A 23,090-nucleotide genomic window follows, 5' to 3' on the forward strand; every position below is an offset into this window, starting at 1 on the left:
ATGGGTAGGGACTTCTGTTTTATCAACAGGGAAATGGTTTTGTCAACATCATTGTTCTGTGATTCACACATTACTATCTTAAGATATCTTGAATCATATTCTCTCTTTGCTTTTCATTTTCATGAGGGAGAGCTCCCCTTTAATAACCATAACAAATACATCACTTTGAAATAGAATATTGATATGCTTATATACACTTGAAATTTGCTGAATTTTATCCTCTCTAAAAGTGAGAGACCATATATGTCATAGGAAACAGTCTATCTTCGTTGATGCACATTGTCATGTGGTTTAACCACCGTGTAAGTACTACAACCATAATAACGGAACAGAAATGGTACACTAGATACCACAGGAACTACTTATTGTTTTACTTATTTATAAAATTATTTAATAAGGAATAGCAATGTGAATTATATAGTTTTGGGTAGTAAAGCCACTCTGTGTTCCCCAAGGGATGCTAAAACATTTCTGTTGTGCTTTTAAACACATATTTCTTAAATCCAACCAAACACACAAAAAGATATGTACTTAGTGGCATGAGAGGATGTTCATGAAGGTTGGGAAAGGGCAAAAACTGATATATCATCAGTGCTATATCTCCTTCCCTGAAGTGTTGAGCAAAACTGGAAAGTCAGTTGAACCGAAGTTAAACACAGAATGTAGATATCCCTCCCAGAACTTCTGAATAAATCAAAGAATACTTTTACATCTCTCCCCATGCCTTCCTTGCTCGCTATTTCTCCAAAACTGTACTCAGAGAAATAGAGGAAGGAAGGAAGGAAGGAAGGAAGGAAGGAAGGAAGGAAGGAAGGAAGGAAGGAAGGAAGGGGAAGGAAGAAGAAAGAAAGAAAGAAAGAAAGAAAGAAAGAAAGAAAGAAAGAAAGAAAGAAAGAAAGAAGAGAGAAGAGAGAGAGAGAGAAAGAAAGAATGAATGAAAGAAAGAAAGAATGAAAGAAAGAAAGAAAGAAAAAGAAAGAGGAAGAAGGAATGAAAGGAGGGAGGGAAGGAGGAAGGGAGGGAGGGAGAGAGGGAGGGAAGAAGGAAGGAAGGAAGGAAAGAAGTAAGGAAGGAAAAGATTTTCCATCTGAGGAGAAAAGACCTAACTTGAGATCAATTCTCTTTTTTTTCTCTTTTACCCTCATTGGCTTTTGCAAGATTGCATCTTACTTATTATTCAAAAAGCAGTCTAAAGAGTAGGAGCCATTTACTTTTAGAAAATGGCATTTGTGTAAAAGGTGACAATAGCAATGGTTTTTACACTTTCCTCCAACAGGCAAAAGCAATCTCTATGTCCTCATCTCCTGGTTTAATTTATAACCTGTAATTAGCATGCCTTTAAATGTTCAAGTACTAATTCTCAGATGAAGATGACAAATGCCTTCGGTTTAGATACTCAACCCAGGAAATAGGATCCGGGAGTTATAAACTCACACAAAATGTAATGGGCACTTTACAAAGTTTAGTATAAATGCTGAGATATTCATTTAAAGGCAAATTCTTGTTTTTCCAATGACTTAAGAGGAGTGAAAATATGGGCTGCTATTTAAAGAAGTTTCCTGTTTTTTTGTAAGTAATTGTTTCACTCACACAAAAATATAGTAGTGTGATATAATTATGCAAGGTCTTATCTGCAGATTAAAATTATATACTTTAAGAACAGGTTTTGTGCCCACGCAAAAGTGAGACTATTAAAAAGTTTTCTCCTACAGAATTATTCTAGAGAGAGTACATTAACGTTAACCTGCCATCTTTCAAGCACATGTACTTATATTTTCTGTTAACAACATTTTAGTTGAAATCAAACACCACAAATATACAACAAACTACTATAGTATGTTAAACCCTAATACAATACACCACGATACAATAATGAGGAAAGGGTACTGGATGTATTTGTTACATTCTAAATCAACCCAATAGACTACCATGTAAACAAAATAGCAAGTTAACACTTTGAAAACAGATGACTACTTATCCACTAAGGATATATGTAAACAAATATTAAACTGTTATTCACTTAAGATAATGGTTATTGGAAAATCACAACAAAGAATGTTAACAAATCACAAAATTGTATGGTCACAATCTACCTAATAATTTCAAATAAGAACTTATGACAATTCCGCTTTATTTTTTGTTTGAATTTGTTAGCTCGTATGCTTGTTTTATTTAATATATTGTGTGCACTGCACTAATGGTGTTGCCAGAAGTAGACATACGAGAAAATACGTGGAGAGGCCGAACCAAGCTTCTCGCAGAGCGATTCTGATACGCCACAGGTGTACTGGTCAGAATTTGAGCTGAAATGTAAAAAAAAAAACAGAGTGGAAAAATATTAGAGATTATTTAAATAAGACTCAGGATATGTGGGTCTGGTTCCAGTTCTATGTGTGAACTACGCCAAGATATTCCCCATTCTGAGTTTCATATTCTGTATCTAAGAATAAGGGGCTTTTGGAAATGACAAAGAGTCATAAACCATAAAAATCAATTGACTGCTAATGTGGATAACATCTCGAAGTTAACAGAGCGGCACTCAGTGATTTAAGGCGTTATCTGCACAATTCCAAAACTTTTTGACAAAAACTCATCCATTCGTCTACTTCCTTCAACACTATATGTATCAGAAATAAGCTCAATGTGAAATCTAAGTGTATGAGATTTACAAAATTCTGTTCGGAACTTTATTCCCAAACATGTTCTGTCAGAAAGCTATTTATATTTGGCAATTTTTGTTCATTCTGATGTGAAATCACTCCTAAGAACCAGATACTTGTTTACCAAAAAAAGTTATAATTTTCAGTGCTACCTCCCAAGTTGCCACTATCCCAAATGATAACCATGAAAACTATTATAGTAACAACTATAAGCAATAGCAATAACTATTACAGTTAGCTAATCATGGATTGACTATTGAATTTCATGTTTGAAAAAGTTGTCTTTTAAAAAAACATTTCTTATGCCTTGCCACAGAGGCAGGGTGGGATGGGGGGATAGGGGGTGGGAGAGATACTGGGATCAGTGGTGGTGGAAAATGGGCACTGGTGGAGGAATGGGTACTCGATCATTGTATAACTGAAACCCAAGCACAAAAAATTGTAAGTCTACAACTGTACCTCATGGTGTTTCGTTAATAAAAATTAAAAATAAATAAAAAATAAAAAACATTCCTTATAGTTGAAGAGACCTGTTTATGTTTAAAGTATAATCAAATATATATATATATAATACTTTTCCCACAATAGTTCATTTTTTTCTGGGTGTGTGTGGGCTTCAGTAGGAGAAAAATACTAGCACAGAGTATTAGAAATGAAATTGTGTCCTCCTTGGCCAAAAGGAAACATTCCAGTGTGGTGATTTCAAACTTTCCGTGAGTAATGTATGCAGCCAGAATTGGTGTAGTTGTTCAATAATAAATCCCTTTAGCTAACTGAGACACCTAGAAGTCTTTAGTAACTTCAAAAGTGGCATATGGGGCTAGACAGAGAGTATGGTGGATAAAAATAAATGTTTGTCTTGCACACAGCCAACCCGAGTTTGATTCCCAGCATCACTGATGGTCTCCAGAGCACCACCAGAAGTGATCTCTGAGCAGAGAACCAGGAGTAGTACATGAGCACCACCAAATGAGGCCCCAAATCCCCAGCCCCCGAAGTGCTATGTTCCAAATGAGTAATTCTAATTAAGTGTATACTGTTCTAGTCTCTGAGGCAGGCAATGGGGATTAAGAGCAATACAGAAATCCAAAACCAAAAATTATTTTCAAAAACCATGATTTGAATGAAAATGATTAATGCAAATGATTGTTATGTCACTCAAAACTCTAAAGCATCAAAGCAATTCTGATGAACTTACATAGAAAGCAACAAAATGGCAGACTCTACAAAAGCACTATTTTCTATGATGCTAGAGGGAAAGCACATTATTTTTCTGTCTTTGAGTAAATCATCTCAACAAAATTGTGACCAAAAATGGCTTATCTTACTTTAACGAAACCCAAGCAAAATAAAACATTAAAAGAATTAAAATTCAACAGAGATCTGCGCCACTTTAATATCAGGCAGACACAGACTGTGTAAAACTCTTCGGGAACACAGTGTCTGCTGTGACTCCCATATACAAAACTGGACTTTCCACAAAAAGTATTTGCTTTCCACATTTCAGTTGGGAAATCTTCGAATACTTAAACATGCCCTAAGTTATAAGAAATATCTATGAATGAAATATTTTTTCACACCTTAAGCAAAAGCAATTGTTCAGAAAAAGGATATAGCCTGGAGATTGTACTTATATTAATACTTAAAGAAACTTACTGTTCTATTGGTAACTTCTACATCTGTGAAACAAACATGCTGCTATTCAGTTCATCTATTGATAATTGGGGTATCTATAGTAGTAAAAAAAGATTTTAGATTAAAATAGTTTCTAGAGAATTGCATTTGATTTGTTCACTGTTTGGGCACAGAAATTAATAATTATCAATTTCCAAGAAAAATTTAGATCTATTAACCATATCCCCTAGTAGCTAATTTTGTAAAGCATAGATCAGAGTATATTTTGTTTCCCTAATAAGTTTAATGGTCATCATACTTGCAAACTGAAATAGCAGTGGAACTTGCCATATTTAAACATTTACTATCTTCTTAAGGCAAGCCAGCCATGATATTGCACAATTATATCATTTCCTTACGATTTCAAGATCTGTCAAAAATTTACAATTCATCTTGTAAATTTATAATCTGCCTGTAAATAACTAATGCAAATGAAAAGAAAAACAAATAAAAACAATTCAAGCACATGTAATGTCAGCATGAGAAGGGATTTCAGATTTAATTACTGGGTAATGATAGGGTTATTTGTGCCTTGGAAAGAAATGTGTTATTTTGCTTTCTTTCCGGTGGCTCTAAAGGTAAATATGATCATTATACTAAGTGGAAGATAAAACACAACATCCAAAAACAACAGTAAGATAACACAAGATTATCCTCTTCTCTAGTGAAGAAACTTTAAAAGAAATGATTGGTATATGCATTTGAGGATTGGCATGGTAGTATCAACTGTATACTCAGCACACCAAGAGAAACAGACCAATGTTTCTCACCAATCCAAAAGCATCTACTGTGTCTTACCAACACGCTCTAGTTATCTAACAGGTGAAATAAACGGCCAAACCTGATTGCTTGGAGTTGTTGCAGCGAAGGGAACGCTGGTGGCAGATGTTGCTGCAGACACAGTGGAAGGTGTAGCACCGTGCATCATGGGCACTTTCAGTAGGAAACCACAGAAGCAACACATAGGAGGATGGAGCATTTATGTGATCATAATATAAACGACGGGCGGAATGGAGCGTGGTAGTTATCACAGCAACAAGCCATATGACATCATCATGATGAATACACCAGGGTGCAACATGCAATCACAGTCAGTGCAAAGCAACACAGCATGGAAGGAGGTAAAATTTAAAGAGAGAAAAGGGGAAATCGAATTATAGTTACCATTAAAGAAAACAGAATCTCTTTCAAAATTTAGTTGTCTTTTTTTCAGCACAAAAAGTTTCCATTTTCAGAAGAGATAACAACAGGTGCACACAAAACCTTATGTATTGATATGATGAGCTAATCTAGCAGAGAAGTTGCTGAGCTGCTTATTTGAAGTGGGTTTAGGGAATCGTGAAATGGTGTTTGGGCCAACTGACAGAAGTGAGTGCTGTCACTCGATTTTCAGGTGGAAAGGGACAGTTATATATACACTTACCTGATTTGTATGCAAGAAAGGAGTTGAATTGGTATCTGATAGGGGTGCAGATAGTAAGAATACACTGGACTATGAATGCAGGCTCTTGGAAATTTTGGCTATTTATCAAACACATACATGGGGGACTGCACAGTGAATATCCAACAAAGTCTTGTCTTCATAGCAATTATTACAGCCACAATGTGAGCAGCTGCAGCATCTCTTTCAGCATGCACTTCTTTGCCTTTTTCTAGTTTCTGTCTCATTGTGATCACTTTTTGAATCCCTTTCTCCTTCCTGACTCATTTTGGAAAGCAAAGCAAGGAATGAAAAGTGTGAATGGCAATGCCTGATGACAAGGATGCGTACAATAATTTATGTTTACACTGGCTGAATTCAAATTTTTCTGAAAGCCTACAAAGAAGGTGAAGGCCAGGGAGGAGGAAACAAGTCGCAACGTCAAAGAAGCTACTATTGGACCCCTCATGGTGATTAACAGGAACTCTGTAGTCTTTTGTGCTTATTCTAGAGATATACCCATTACACCTCTTACAGTATTGCATACAAATTCTAAAACCACTTTTTATCCTTCTGGGAGTACAGCAATGGTCTAGCATGCAGCACCACTGAAACACAGTTTGCAATTCTATGCAGAGCTCTTAAATGGGGGCACAAGGAGCCCATCTTACAAAACTAAAGACAGAGACACACTTCACAAACGTGAAGGTGTCTGTTCTCCTAAATCATATACTTGCAATGCTCCTGACAGTATCAAGGGAAACACTTTCATTCCTACAGGAGACAGCTAATCTCTCAGTAACAGAGGCGTTTATTCCAATACCAGGGTCAAACCCTGCTATGCAGATAAAGTGCTGATGCTAAGTGCTAATCATTTTTACCTTTTGTTTTATCCAAATAAACCTGTTAGTCATTTGGGGGGATTTTGTATCTACGTTGTTGACCAAGGTGTGTAAAGGTCAAACTGGTGCAAAGTCTCAAGGAGGAAAGGAACTGATAGGATACGAGATGAGAGGGAGGGCAGAAACCATTTCCTCTCATCTGTTCTTGGCCCTATTCCCTGGAGCTCCGGAAATGCTCTTAAAGGGGAAACATGCCAATTTCTAGTGTTCTTCTCAGTATTAGTGACATACAAAATAACTTCACAATGATTACCACATTATACTGGTGGCTAAATGATATATGTGTAAATGGTGTCCAATAGTATGTGTTTAGTTAGTTTTATTTCATTAATAAAGTTTTATAAATTATTAAAGCACATGTTACTTTCACTAAATAATATTTTCCACACTAGAGCATTTATTGAAAAGTCAAATGCTGCCAAAGAGTCATTCTAAAACGTTTCGGCTGGGCCTGGTTCTGCTGTAGACATCACATTATCCTGAACTCCGTGGTTTCCATCATGACACAACAGAATGTTTGTAGCTTTGTTTAACTCCTCCTTTCTCAAAATTATCTTAGATGTTACAGATAACTTTTTTGAGGGGTTGGGGATAAGGTATGTTTTCATACTTTACAAATTAAACACCTGAAACTGTCTTATGATTTCTCAGTGAAAGCTCTAAAGTGAAGAACAACACTGTCTATTCTGGCTAGGTAAGGAAATGTTTCAAATATTTCAGCAACAGTTTTGACGGTAAAATAGAGAAATGGCAGCCTCAGTATTTGGCCATAGTGGCAAACTGCAGGATTTGAGAGGATGACTACTGTGATACCACAAAGGCACAATACCCAACACTGAATTCTTAGAGAAGATCCAAACACAGCATTCAGTCACTCACCAATTTCATTAGACACAATAGAAAAACAAAAATAAATTGAGAATTTTTGTTCAAAACCTACCAACACTTGTTGTGGGAGCCATGCACAGTATTGGCCCTGTACACCATGCAGCAAAGCAAAAATATAAAGAAAAAAGATATTTCATTATTAAAGATTTATTGACAGAAATCATTTTCACTATAAAGATATTCATTGCAATACCAATTAATCAGCACATGCAAACCCAGGTATTTCCAATGTTTATAACTGCAGTTTATTTTTGAGGTCATAAACTAAAGATATCAAAGTAATTCTTAGATTCTTAGGTATAAAAGAAAAAATTGGTTTGGGGGGGCCATACCCAGTGGTTCTCAGGGTTTACTCCTGGTTCTTTGCTCAGGGAATACTTCCAGTGAGGCTCGGGAGACCATACATGGTGCTGGCGATTGAACAAGGAAGTCTCTTTCTCACTGTACTATGTTTCTGGCCCAAAGGTTTTTAAAAGAGTCACCTTACTTCTATTATATATTTATTATGGATGAATGCATCCTAAGGAAATTCTGTCATGAAGAATTTTAATTTATACAGAAGGATCTGGATTCTGGTACCAAGGCTCTCTTTAGATTAATAATATAAGTATTAATACTAAATACTACTGTTCCCTTTTTTTTTTTGCTTTTTGGGTCACACCCGGCGATGCACAGGGGTTACTCCTGGCTCATGCACTCAGGAATTGCTCCTGGCGGTGCGCGGGGGACCATATGGGATGCTGGGAATCGAACCTGTGTCGGCCATGTTGGCTGCGTGCAAGGCAAACGCCCTACCTGCTGTGCTATAGCTCCAGCCCCAACTGTTCCCTTTTATAACCAAGAACTTGACCATGAACATAAGGCAAATAAGCTTTTCATTGTGATAGGCTTTCAACATAAGAGGTTCATAATAAACTAAATGGGAAAAAATATTTCTAACGTTTTTGTTTATAAATGTACACTTTAAATGGGCCAAATTAAACAAAGAAGTCTGAAATTATTAGGAAAACTGGGTATTGTAATTGATATCCTGAAGAATTATTTGTGCTAGTTAATACAAAAAATCCTGTTTTAATGACTTTTCAAAAGTAATCAAATAATTATTTTACGAGTTATCAATTAACCATCAAGGTTCTTTTCAATTCTAGGTGTCCAATACTATGTGGTTAGTTAGTTTATAACATTAATAAAAGTTTATAAGTTAATTTTTAAACCATATTTATTTTCATTAAATAATATTCTCCATGCTAGAGAATTTATTTGCAAAAAATCTATTGTACTCCCAGTAGTAGGGATTTTTGTTTTATTCCTAAGAGGCTATACACTGATTCTCAAAGGAATGAGCCATGGAGAGAAAATTATTAATTCTCATATATAACATGTGTTTCAATAAAATTCTGGCTTAAATTTTTCTATACAATTTAGTGCAAAAATGTTATGCTAGTAAATATAGTTAAATGCAGAAGTCAACAAAATAAAAAAGGGTTAGGGAAATATAATGTAATTCCTATTTTTTTCTATTAAGTAGTTTATGGGTTTAGAGGATAAAACTATTTGCTTTATATCTACTATACTGCAGTATAATACAAATTTAAGGGCAATTTTATTGCCATTACCCTCGGAATAGCAAATACACATTTCTGCAATGCTGAGAGGTGGATTTAAAGGGCAAATGTGAGAAGTGATACCTAAGAGTCAAGGAATTAGTTTGAGATCGAATCAAATGATTTGATCACACAAAGCAAACATTAGAAAATGCTAAAAAGAGAAATGTTGACCACTTCTCCTACTTTGATTTAAAACCACTACTTTTCAGAAATCACAGAAAACCAGTTTGTTCCATAAAAATTAAATATGGAAACTTATATGATCTAGTGATACCATTCCTAGTCATTTATTCAAATGACATGAAAAAACAGTAATTCAAAGGGATTTCTGTCCCCCTAGGTTCATAGCAACATGATTCACAATCACCTAAACATGCAGCCAACCTGAATGACCACGATATATGTGCATGCACATGCACACACAGACACAAACACATATATACACTCAATGGAATAATATTCTAGCATTAAAAAAGAGAAAACTGGAGCCGGAGTAATAGTACTAGTACAGTGGGTAGAGCACTTGCCTTGCACGTGGCCAACCCAGGTTCGATTCCTGGCACCACATATGATCCCCTAAACTGACCAGGAGTGATTCCCAAGTGCAGAGTCAGGAGTAAACCCTGAGCACAGCTTGGGGAGGCCCCAAAACAAAACAAACCAAAAAAGAAAATAGGAAACTGTGCCCACTGGGACAAAATGGATGGACTTTGAGGTGATTATGTAAGGAACTGAAAGGCAGTGACCAGATGGTTTCACTCATGTGGAATATGAATTACTGAAATAACTGACAACAAACAGTAAAATGAACTCCTTGGCTCAGTAAGAACAGACAATAATGAAAAATGATGTACACCTGGTCTTGGAGTACAAAGCCAATCAGCAAGCAGTGGGGGTTGGGCGGTAGGGGAAATTAAGGTCAAATCAGAGGTGACATAGGGACAGTGGTGGAGGGTCTTGGGTCCTTTGGGGTTGGTGGGAGCAGTAACTTTATGCATTGATGCCATAAACTAACACTACTTTAATCATCTTACCTAAACTGTAATAAAAATAATTAAAAGGGAAAAAAAAGTACTATGTTGACTGCCAGATGGAAAGGTAAGGGCATGTGGACGAGTAAGAGAGGTCATACTTCTATGGACTGAACATGTTTGCCACTCAATGCCTCTTTTGCAGACCACAACACCCAAAAGGAGAGAGAGAACACAGGGGATTGCCCTGCCACAGAGACAGGGGGGATGGGGGATGGGGGTGGGAGGGATATTATTCATGGTGGTGGAAAATGGGCACTGGTGGAGGGACGGGTATCTGATCATTGTATAATTGAAACCAAAGCACAAAAAATTGTAAATCTACAACTTAAAAAAAAAATAAAATAAAATAAAGGGGGAAAAAATGGAAAAAAAAAAGAGAGGTCATACTTGTTCAGGGATGTCACTTGAATTTTGGTGGTGGTTGTGGTGACCATTTATATAGAGAGGTTTGAAGCTAAACCCTTGACATGTCATAATATTGTAAATTAGTTATAAGACAATGAAAAAGTAAAAATTTTCACAGAAGAAAACCAGTTTTTACTCTAAATGTTAGCAGATTAGGTATTCCTGATTGCCTGAATGCTAATCAAAATACCCGTGGGCATTCCTTACACGGAAGCTTACAGAGAAATCAGTGGGCACTGTATATATTCACAAAATCATTAAACTCACATTTTTCCAAGCCTAGTTCTTACCTGCAGGGATAAATGCCGGCGGCGGCGGTGGCGGCGGGAGCTGCAGGTTGGTCAGAGCCTGTTGGCAGTGGAAAACACTGGGATTAAAGACTGGAGTGGCACCATTGGCTTTGTCAAGTGTTGATCTCTTTGGTATCAGCTGAAGGGCACCAGGTGGTAGGGCCTATGAGAGGATGGATTACTAAATAGTAGCAAAGAAAGTGAAATACGGTATTCAAGCCAAACAAGTACCAGTTAGACGAGGCATAGCCTGGGCTATGCCCCACAATGGCCCCACAGCCAGGCAACCAACGATACCAGTGAAGCAATTCTTAGTCCCAAACAGAAAATTAACATATATTTCAATTGCAATCATTTAGACAAATAAAATGATCCTTCATGACTTGGGAAGAATGTGACAGAAATTATTAATAGCAAACAATCTTGTAAAATTAACATTTTAGAAATACTAATTTATTCAACTATTAAAATAATACTAGTTGAAGCAATAGATACAGCAGAAGAGAAATTTCTGCCAGTTAAAATTCTGATATGGACTGAGGATATTAACAATGTGCTGGTGATAAAACATCCAGTAGTTCCATAAAACATAATACAATTCATATAAAGAACTTTATGTTCAAATAGTCTGTGTTTCCCAACTAAACTAAGTAAAGCACAAATGAATTATCTGTCTCCACACTTTACACTTAGCATAAATAGCAAAATGTATGCAATTCTCAGAGGCTTGAGGTGCATTTCAACATGTACCACTTGCAATAAGTCTGTTTATGGTTTAATTTTAAAAGGAATCAGCATTTTAAAATATTCCCTTTATGTTTACAATACCTTCAAAATTCAGCTGTGCTTATAAGAATACTCAAACTTGCCCAGGGATCAGATTCATTGACATTACTTTACATTTGCCTTTCTTCAACAAACTATACACTGCTGTATAATATGTCCTAGCAATAACAATTAGGTATGCTTCAAGTTTTTAAGGAGACAAGATCACTTGTGTAGAGTAACTAGCCTTCCAAGCTCAAAAAGGGGTATGCCCTGACCTTATTTCCATAGCTAATGAAGGCCTAAAGTTATCTATCACTGTTTTCTTTCAGTAATCAACTACCAACTCTTCAAAGACTTTGATTAAATGCATATTGGCCTTCAGCAAAATCAAGCTGAGCCACATACACATGGCCAAAAACAGGGTAAACTTCTCATTAACAAAGCATTTCAACTGAATCCTTCAATTTTTTTAAAAAAAATCCTTAAACTTCTTCATAAAGTCCTGGTTGTTTAATCTTACCTCAAGCAAATTACTATGCATCCATTTGACCTTCCCACTAAGAGTCTGCTTTGATCAGCTACTTAGAAATCTGACACCAACAATCACAAGTATGAAGGCCTATTAGACATACTGCTTAATTATGCATGTGAAAATATGGAGATGACTGAACTAAAGCATTTTACCAAACATACCCAAAAGATCAGAAATGGGAACACACATATGTAAGTTCCATGCCTTCATATGGGAGAGGTCCATAAAGACACAAGCAATTCATTCATTGTAAATCACAGAATCACAGAATATGTGAACCTTTATTATTTTTTGGTTTGGAGGTTACATCTGGTGGTGCTCGGGGTTTACTCCTGGGTCTCTGCTCAGTGATTACTCCTGGGAATGCTCAGGGAACCATATTGGATGCTGAGCCTGGGCTTGGTTGAGTGCCAGGGAGCCCAAACTGTTTTACTACTGCTCTGGCCTAAGGAACCTTTATCTGTAGGGGACCAGTTGTATTCTTCTCCTTTATAATGGTTCACGCTGTTTCTGAACTCTCTACCATACACCAAAAGAGAAATTCCCCAAACTGGAGGCTTACGTTCTGCTTTGAACATTCTTATTTTTTAATAACCTAAAATTCCCTCATTCAAAAAATCTGAGACAAAAAGATTTTGATGAAGTCTTTTGGAATATTCATTAACATAGTATGCTAAGTAGTGAAGGAGAAAATCAATTTGGCTTTATTATATTTTTTCGGGGGCTAGAGCAATAGCACAGATGCTCAACCTTTTTTTGTTTGTTTTTGTTTGGGGGGGGAACAGGGCACCACACCTAATGCTGTCAGTGCTTACTCTTGGATCTGCACTCAGGGATCACTCCTAGCAGTGCTCAGGGTGCCGGAGATGGCTGTCTCCTACCCACTGTACTATTTCTCCAGACTAGGGCTCAAATATTTTATCAAAGAATGGCTTTTGTGGAGGGATGGGGGGTGGGAGGGATACTGGGATCCGTGGTGGTGGGAAATGGGCACTGGTGGAGGGATGGGTATTTGATCATTGTATAATTGAAACCCAAGCACAAAAATTTGTAAGTCTACAACTGTACCTCATGGTGTTTCACTAATAAAAATTTAAAAAAAAAAAGAATGGCTTTTGTTCTGAGAAAACAGGAATCTTGAAAAAGAAGAAAAAAAAACTGGTACAGGGTCCTTTTATCTGTGAGTAAAACTTGGGACAATGTGGAATATTTGTCTCAAAAAACCCATGAAGACTATATTCATATGGAATAGGGATTTCCTTGTTTGTTTTTTAATAAAATAATTGTTACAGGACAGAGAGGCCCATTTCAACTAACAAAGGAAGAAAACCTTGATGAACAGGAACATTTGAAAATAAATGTGTCTCTCGTATGAAACAGGGAGAAATCTCATAGGCTTTAGTCATATAGGTGACTTCCCCCCACCATGCCCCCATTATGAGATTTCCTTTGGACTTTGTTCCTTACTGGGGGTGTTATAACTCTATTACAAAAGGAGAGGCACAAAAGAAAAAAGAACTAGCAAGCAGCCTGTAAAAATAATTAACATTCAGGACAAAAATCAAGAAGTCAAAATTCCTGGTTTTCTACCTATTACACTGTAGTGGTACACAAATTATTTTCCTGTCTCCGATGGTTCGATTTCAAGATGAACTAACTTTCCCCCAAGTATGACTTGCAAGGTCAACTTGACAACCTCTTCTCACAATCACATAGAAAATACCCCCAACCTGGCCCCATCCCCACCTTTGCTGGCTACTGTTACTGCATTTGTCCTTAAAACCACTCCACCAGGCAAAAGAGAGAGTGAGAACCAGAGCAAGAAAGAGAGAGAGAGACTGTGAGAGACTTACTGCTTCAGAAATTCAAAGCAATTTAATGTTCTATCTTCCAAGTTCTCTGCTTTGATTAGGATCTTATTAGTAAAATGCTCAAGAAGTTGTCTCAAAGAGCAACTTTTTTTAGGATATTATGGTGAGTTAGGCTATAAAAGCCACTCAGAAGTACCTTGCTATTTCAATCATACAGTACTATCTCTAAAAGCTGAAGGGAAAGCACAGTTGATTAAAGTCATCAATACATCTTTTAAAAGAAATCTCTTAAGGAAATTGAGTGAATAAAGTAAAATCAATAGTTTCTCTATTCTCTGTATTTTTCATAGTTTCTCTCTTCATTCAGGAGTCTCTGGATTAAGGCCGAGATGGTGCCCAGACACAGTTCATGGGCGTGACAGCCAGGAACCCAAGTGGGCAGGGAGACGGGAAGGGGTGGCCATTCTCCACTGCTGCCATGTGGCCTGAAGTCTTATTATTATTATTATTATTATTTTGCTTCTTGGGTCATACCCAGTGATGCACAGGAGTTACTCCTGGCCCATGCATCAGAAATTACTCCTGGCGGTGTTCAGGCGACCATATAGGAGGCTGGGAATCAAACCCGGATTGGCCGCGTGGGTAGGGTGTTTGCCTTCCATGCGGCCCATCTGGGTTCGATTCCTCCACCCCTCTCAGAGAGCCTGGCAAGCTACTGATAGCATTCCGCTCGCTCAGCAAAGCCTAGCAAGCTACCCGTGATGTATTCGATATGCCAAAACAGTAACAAGTCTCACAATGGAGACGTTACTGGTACCCGCTCAAGCAAATCGATAAACAACGGGAGGACAGTGCTGCAGCGCTACAGTGCTAGTTTCTGTCTTCTCTGGATTTTAACCTTAAATGTAGATATTAAGGTTCATTTATGACTAGGGGTATAGGACAGTAGACAAATTGAAGAACATACTAATCATTTGTTCCAAAACAGAAGATCTGCAAATCCCAGTCTGTTCTTACCATTCCAGCAGCAGCGTGGTTCATCTGATGATGGGCCGCCTTGAGTTTGGCTTGCAGATGTGCAGGAGGATGAAAGTACTTGCATTTCTCCCGGGAGCATCGGCCTTTGATGTAATCCATGCAGATTGTCACAGTATTATCGCTTATATCAATCATGGATGCATCTCTGGGGTGAGCATAGCGGCAATCGTTCTCACCACGGGTACAATTTCCACGCTGAAATTCTCGGCAAACCTTACAGGAAAAAAAAAGAAAAGCATCACATTGATGATTGGAAAGTGATCATCCTTGATTAATTTTGCAGTGAATGTAGAAGCAAATGAACCCATTATTTTGTCATTGATTAAGGGAAAATCTAAAAAGCTGGCAATAATGTAAACTCAGATTTACTGAAATGTAAACAGAGATAATGTTTATAGTCTTAGAAAAATAAAATTCCATTCCCTCCAAACAAAAGTCTGTTGATTTTACTCACTTTCCTAAAGTATATTTACCTTATATTGAAGTAAAATGCCTTAGAAGTATCATTGCAAAGCAGTTTTGAATCCTCCACTTAATATACAACCTAAAGCATTATTAATTAAGTTTGCAAGAAGCGTTTATTTTATGATGATCCAAGATGAGTCTTTATCACATAGCAATGTAGTCATCCACAGCCAGTTTATGGACCATAACTGAGTTTCATAATTACATTACAGTATATTACTACACATTTAAGGAACTGCCAATGGGGCCTGATTTTATAAGAAATGAACTATTTATTTATTTCCATTTATAAAGAGCAGCAGTTAAGGGAAGGCTGGAGAACTTCCGTAAATCAAAAAACTTGCTGAAATTTATTTTCTTAGGTATCAAGAGATATTATTATGTAGCACACCTTAAAATAGAAGAAAGGTTGCAACATCATGTGATTCATTTACATTCTCCACTTACAGGAAATAAATTCGTCTCCTTTTTTTTACAGTTTATTTGAGCAAGTATAGATTCACTAACAGAGTAACCCCAGTCTGCAAAGCTAGCCTGGATAAAAGGAGAGCTCCCACAATTGCCTGTGCTGCAGCAAAGGAGTGGCATAGTCAATATCTGGGCGTTTCAAGATTTTCTTCAACTTTCTATACAAAAGAACCAATGCACATCATAGCAGATATCATTGTTGTAGCAACATCATTAACACTTTCCCAAAGGTATATAATCCTTAAGCTAAAAATCTAGGACAGTATCTGGCTCTGAGAAGGATGCTTTGGGTATGAATTTTAAATACAAATATTCTTATATCAAGTTCTCACACATTTAGCATTTATTGATGATCTTGGTGCACATGAAATTAATATCTACCTTGCAGTCATTTCCATAATTTTGTCACTAAAGTCTCAGGTCATTTTGCTCAATTTCCTAAAGCAAATTTACTAAAAATTTCTACATTTCTACATAACTACCTCCAGTTTATCCGAACGCATTGGTTTTATGCCAGGTGCTCCTGCCACTGGGAGAGGCGCATTGCCAGGAAACAGAACAGGTGTGTTCGGTAGAAGCTCAGCAGGAACCAGGCCCATCCCAGGATGAGGCATATAAGGACCAAAAGCCACGGCAGGATTCACTGCAAGTGATGGAGCCACTGGAAAAGAAGTCTGTGTGTTCAAAAGAGGGGGGGGAAAGAGGGTTAGAGTTAAGCAGAGTCTTCCTTTTTGACACAAGATGGCTTAAGAAAGCCTAAGTCGTAGATTTTTGTAGATTTTTTTCAGTTCCTTCTTTCAAATGGACATATGTTTTCTCAACACCTCAGCCCCAAGGTTTAGAAAAACTCAAGGTTTAACTTTCACTAACAATCACCTGTTAAGTAGCACGCAAGAACCCGTGTTCAGCTTTAGTAAACAATTTTAATCCTCTCTCTACCAATACTGGAGCCCATGATGTGAACTGATCTCTGAGGTAATCTTTAGTATTATTTTTTTTTTGGTTTTTAGGCCACAAGGCTTACTACTGGCTCTGTGGAAATCACTCCTTGGATGGGCTCTGAGGCCCATGTGTGGTGCTGAGGATTGAACTCAGGTTGGCCACGTGCAAGACAAACATTCTACCTGCTTTACTATTGCTCTGGCCCAGAGATAATCTTTATTTAAAAAGAAACACATTTTCTCGCAGTTTGAAGCTGATTTCTCTTTATTGCCTGGAATGACACTTACCTATGTTTCAGCTATTCATTCTGAATAACTCCCTCAGCAATGTTTTAAATACCTGAAAACATGGAGCTTTACTTTCTAGAACCATTCTTTCCCCAAATACAAAAAAAAACATTTCAAAAGTTTTGCTCCATGAATGGAAGGCCAGCCACACGTTCTAGGTGAAAAGGAAGCTCAGATAGAGAAGAGAGCACCAAATGAAGGGTGTTGTGAGGACCCTCCCAAGGTGGGAGAAGCATGCTAAAAGTAGTCTATAGACCAAACATGATTGCCACTCAATGCCTCTCTTGCAAAACACAGTACCCAAAAGAAGAGAGAGAGAACAAGGGGGAATACCCTGCCACAGAGGCAGGATGGGACGGGGGAATGGGGGGTGGGGGGGGATGCTGGGACCCGTGGTGATGGATGACGGGCACTGGTGGAGGGATGGGCACTTGATCATTGTATAACTGAAACCCAAGCACAAAATTTGTAAGCCTATAACTGTACCTCATGGTGTTTCACTAATAAAAAAAGAAAAAGAAAGAGACAACTGGAATGGAATGATTAGTACAACAGGTAGGGTGCTTGCCCTGCACAGTTCCAACGTATATTGAATTCCCAGTATCGCATGCATTTGATTTCCCAGGGCCTGAGCATAGAGCTAGGAGTAAACCCTGAGAACTGCTGGGCGTGCAAACCGCCTCCCCTCAAAAAAAATCCAAAACAATAGAGAGAACTGATTTTATAAATAAAGGATCACCTCAACTTCTTTTCCCTCAGTGTCAGTATCTCTAACAGTAAATAACAACTAGAGCAAAAAATTCCCATGAGCTCCCAGTAACTTACAAAGTACCTAGAAATTATCAAGGACTTTAGGAAATACCTCCCTAAAATGAATAAAATGCCTCATCTTTTTAATCCTGGACAGCTCTGAGAATCAGACAGATGAATGCGATAGACACTTTCCCTGAAAGAAGTCCTGTAGGCACAATAATATAGCGAGTGATCTCAGAAAGTAGAAGGACCTTGTGAAACTCATCCCAGTGTAGGGTCGTGAACTGAACTACTTGCCATTTCAGAACCTGTATTCTCTAGTAAGGATCAGAAAAAAAATCTGAACTAAAATTTGGCCAACCTTGTTTTTGATCAAAAAATCTCTGAGCTTAAAATCTGACCCCCACCCCTCTTTTTGTAGGATCAGAATGTTAAGAATGTTTTTTTTACATATTTCAAATGGTGAGGGTAAAGTAAAAATATGAAAACTATTTCATAACATATGAGAAATGTATGAAATTCACATACTAGTGTTCATAAACAAATTCTGCTCTACTTATCAGTAGAGTTGTATTTCAAACAGTTTTGGATATCTGTTTTCTCTTGTGCTATAAAATTACCTGTCTTATATTCTCTTTATATGTGGGTGGAGTAAGGGGATATGGCGCATACCCAGAGGTGCTTAAGGTCTACTCTTACCTCTGTGCTTGGAGACTATATGCAGCGCTAACGATCAAACTGGGGTCAACTATGTGCACCTAATCATCTAACCCCTTGTACTATCTCTTCAGTCAATACCCTATATTCTCAACTTTGTTCTTCTTGTCCTTCAAAGTCTAAATCATTTACCACTTAGTCACTTGCAAAAAATGTTACAAAACTATACTTTATGGGTTTAAAAAAAGCACTCTACCAATTTCTGGAGTGAAGTGCCAATGATATGTAAAGTCTACTGATATGACTCTAATGTTGTAGTAAGATGTCACAAGTAGAAAAAGTTTGACTTTAGAAACCAATATGAAAATGTTCACTAGTATGTTATTTTCAACAATTACTAAAATGAGGATTTTTAAAATTTTTATTAGTGAAACACCATGAGGTACAGTTGTAGGCTTACAAATTTTTGTGCTTGGGTTTCAGTTATACAATGATCAAGTGCCCATCCCTCCACCAGTGTCCATTTTCAACCACCACAGGTTCCAGTATCCCTCCCACCCCCCATCCCCCCACCATACCCTGACTCTGTGGAAAGGCATTCCCTTGTGTTCTCTCTCTCCTTTGGGGTGTTGTGGTTTGCAAAAGAGGCATTGAGTGGCAATCATGTTTGGTCTATAGTCTACTTTCAGCATGCTTCTCCCATCCTGGGAGGATCCTAAAATGAGGATTCTTAACTGTTTTTAGACTAATGATTGAGTGGCTAAAAATGAAGAGCAAATAGTTAGAATTTTGTAAGAGTATGATTTTCGGAGACACCATCTATTGGTCAAAGAATTCCAAAACAACTTTGAACAATAATACAATTCAACTATAAACTGTCTCAAAAATATGTCTAAGTTAAAGACACATTTTAGAAATATCAACAAAGACTTATTGTTTAAAATTAGTTATTCCTAAAATTAGTATAAAAATTAAAAGTATATCTCATGATAAATCAACCAGTATGTCTTCCTAAATCTAGTTACAGCAATAATATCCAGTCAACTACAATTATTGTTGGAAGAATGCAAAATATTTTCGATCACTTATACTATAATTGAAGCCTCCATTTTCTATCAGTTCTTGTCTAGAGGTGGAAGACAAAATATTTTCTAACATTGTTGACATTTGGACATAATTTGTTGACTTGATTTTAATATCAGAAAAATAGTACTTTAAACTTTTACTGACATTAATAATTCCTCAGTTTTATCACTAATTTACTATTTATATATTACAATGTCAGTTTGCTATATTAAACTGTATACCATCACCATGCATATATATTTTTGTCCAAAGCACACTGTAAATGTACAATTTTAGTTTCCATCAGGCTTTACTGGGCTAGAGCAATAGCTCAGCGGGTAGAGCGGTTGTCTTGCACGCAGCCAACATGGTCGACCCGAGTTCGATTCCTCCATCCCTCTCGGAGAGCCCGGCAAGCTACCGAGAGTATCTCGCCCGCACGGCAGAGCCTGGCAAGCTCCCCGTGACGTATTCGATATGCCAAACACAGTAACAACAAAGTCTCCAAAGGAGACGTTACTGGGTCCACTCAAGCAAATTGATGAACAACGGAGGACAGTTGACAGTGACAGTGACAGGCTTTACTAACTGTTCATATGGAGCACAACTGAATAAACTTGGCTTCACAAATTTTTGCTGGAAATCTCTACAGTCTAAATTCAGTGGGTAACTGAAATGGCCAAAAGACTGTAGAGACAAAGAGATAGTACCAGGGTTAAGTCACTTGCCTTGCTTGCACTGACCCAGGTTCTAATTTCCAGCACCACATGTGCTCCAAGTACCACCAGGGGTCACTACTGAGCAGAGCAAGGACTAATTCCCTGATCATGTCAGATGTGGCCCCAAGCACCATCCCCCATCCCCAGGAGCCCCCCGAAAAGCACACTGTAGGAGATTCACATAGCTTAGTTAACTGGTCCTCAGTAATTGAGAGTCAACTTTGCAGTCAGATGCAAACTAATAATGGTGTTTATGGATAAATTGTACCAGTTAATGAATAAATAAAAATGGCCCACAAAAAATTAATCAAGGGTTAAGAGTGAATAGTTGCCTTCACCTATGTCAGCTTTTCTGACATTATTAATCATAGATGTAAGAGAAAGCACCGTGAAGAGAAGGCAAGCAGGGAAAAGAGCAATAGAGTTTACTGTATAAAATTTCAAATATAGTGTGGGGGGGGGCTGGAGTGATAGCACAGAGGGTAGGGCATTTGCCTTGCACATGCATGGCCGACCCGACCCCGGTTCGATTCCCAGCAGCCTATATGGTCCCTCAAGCACACCCAGGAGTAATTCTTGAGTGCTTTAGCCAGGAGTAACCCTTGTGCATCGTCGGGTGACCCATAAAAGAAAGAAAAAATAGTGTGTGTGTGTGTGTGTGTGGGGTGCAGCTCAGTGTTTTAGGGCCAGAGTTTGATCCCCAGCATCATAAATATGGGTACATGAGTAATAAAAAGAGATCAGTTAACTATAGCACTCAAGAGAGCACAAATAGTGGTTTAGATCTGCTAGTATTTGGTGAAAGAAACTTCCAGAGAAGGTCAAGAACAGTTACAACTATTTAATTTTTTACAACTACATCTGGGAGTATCTAAATATAGGTCAGTATAACACATAAGAAGCCAGGTTCTGAAAAATGGACATATGACACCTTTTGAAGTCACAAAATTATTGACCTGAAAATTATTGGTGAGCAATAATGTAGTCATAGTGGCCAATCAACTTTAGCATTCACAAGGAAAGGGAAAGTATTTTTGAAAAAAATAAAATGGTTACCCAATCGTTTTTTTGTTTTGTTTTTTGAGTCACACCCAGAGATGCACAGAGGTTACTCCTGGCTCTGCACTCAAGAATCACCCCTGGCGGTGCTCAGGGGACCATACGGGATGCTGGGAATCGAACTCGGGTTGGCCGCGTGCAAGGCAAAAGCCCTACTTGCTGTGCTATTGCTCCCTGGTTACCCAATCTTAACAAATTGGGTGAAATAAAATAATTTTGGGGTAGCAATAGCAAAAACTGAGAAAGACTCCACAGTAAGCCTGGAGACTCCAAACATCACAATGCAAGTCTGGGATAATAGATGCAGAAGGTAATAATTACAGAGGTTCAACTACTACCCTTACCATCAACAGAAACAAAAAACAATACAAACTAAAACAAAACCTCTTCTGGTTAATAAAAAACCAAGTATACAGAGGGAAAAAAAGAAAATCCCAAAGCTATCAAAACATGGAGAATCAGGACTAAATGAGAAACTAAGATAATAAAAACATTAATTGATCATCTTACTATATACAGTTATATCATACATTTTTAGACAGTTGAGACTATTTTTAATTCATCATTTTATATCTTTTCCCCCTCTAAACGCAATGCACAGAGCAGATGCTCAATGAATATTTACTGCATTGAGTGAAAATGAATTCCAAAGCTTCTGATTATTTCTAGGCTTACCAGTAAGAAAACCCCAATTATAAAAAATCACAGTACAGAGGGTGGATTGATAGTAGAATAGGTAGGGCACTTGCCTTGCTATGTAGCCAACCATGGTTTGATCCCATATGGTCCCCCAAGCCCTCCAGGAGTGATTCCTGAGTGTGGAGCCACGAGTAACCCTTGAGTACTGCCATGTGGAGCAAAACTCAAAAAACAAACAAACAAAATCACAGTACGAAAGAAACACTCAAGGAACAAATGTCATGGCAGAGGTTGAATAAATTCATCAGTCATAGTCTGATGTATCTATATGTGTGTGTGTGTGTGTGTGTGTCTAGGTAAAATATTTCAATTAGAGTGGATTAATCACCTTCTATTAATATAGAAGGTAGCAGTAAGAATTATAGCAAAATGTTTTAGTTATATTGCAGCCCAAATTACTACTTTTTATTATTAAAATGTGTGGTTCTAAGGGAATAGTGTAGCACTGTAGCACTGTCCTCCCATTGTTCATCGATTTGCTCGCGCAGGCCCAGTAACGTTTCCATTGTGAGACTTCTGTTATTGTGTTTGGCGTATCAAATACGTCACGAGTATCTTGCCAGGCTTTGCCGTGCGGGCGAGATACTCTCAGCAGCTTGCCGGCCTCTCAGAGAGGGGCGGAGGAATCGAACTCATCTCAGCTGGGCCGGCTGCACGCAAGGCAAATGCCCTACCGCTGTGCTATCGCTCCAGCCCAAGGGAATAGTGAATTGTGAATATGGCCAGTATTAAAAGAATGGTTTAAGAGATAATAAAACTAAATGAAAAAGGGGTGGGGAGACTGAGAGACAGCACAGTTGGTAGGGCACTTGCCTTACATATGACTGACCAGGGTTTGATACCCCGCATCACATATGGTCTACTGAACACTGTCAGGAGTGATCCTGAGCATATATCCAGGAGTAATTCCTAAGCACCAACAGATGTGTCCCCCAAAAACCCAAATA

General features: G+C 37.8%; 1 protein-coding gene across 2 annotated transcripts in view; it reads right to left on the minus strand.

The window, feature by feature from the left end:
• Positions 1-1,087: 1,087 nt before the first annotated feature.
• MBNL3 (muscleblind like splicing regulator 3) overlaps positions 1,088-23,090 on the minus strand; it is a 65,660-nt gene continuing 43,657 nt past the window's right edge. The window contains exons 3-9 of one of the 2 annotated variants that reach the window (XM_056130220.1): positions 16,445-16,636; positions 15,009-15,242; positions 10,881-10,938; positions 7,597-7,632; positions 5,176-5,267; positions 4,317-4,390; positions 1,088-2,303 (exon numbers count right to left, since the gene is read on the minus strand). In XM_056130220.1, the coding sequence (XP_055986195.1) occupies positions 4,334-4,390; positions 5,176-5,267; positions 7,597-7,632; positions 10,881-10,938; positions 15,009-15,242; positions 16,445-16,636 (669 nt within the window). In that variant the 3' untranslated portion in view covers positions 1,088-2,303; positions 4,317-4,333. Of the gene's footprint in view, positions 2,304-4,316; positions 4,391-5,175; positions 5,268-7,596; positions 7,633-10,880; positions 11,044-15,008; positions 15,243-16,444; positions 16,637-23,090 lie in introns of both variants that reach the window. The other variant, XM_056130219.1, reaches the window with a different exon arrangement.

This window comes from Sorex fumeus, unplaced genomic scaffold, assembly GCF_029834395.1.
Source record: "Sorex fumeus unplaced genomic scaffold, SorFum_2.1 ptg000075l, whole genome shotgun sequence".
NCBI classification, from domain to species: domain Eukaryota; kingdom Metazoa; phylum Chordata; class Mammalia; order Eulipotyphla; family Soricidae; genus Sorex; species Sorex fumeus.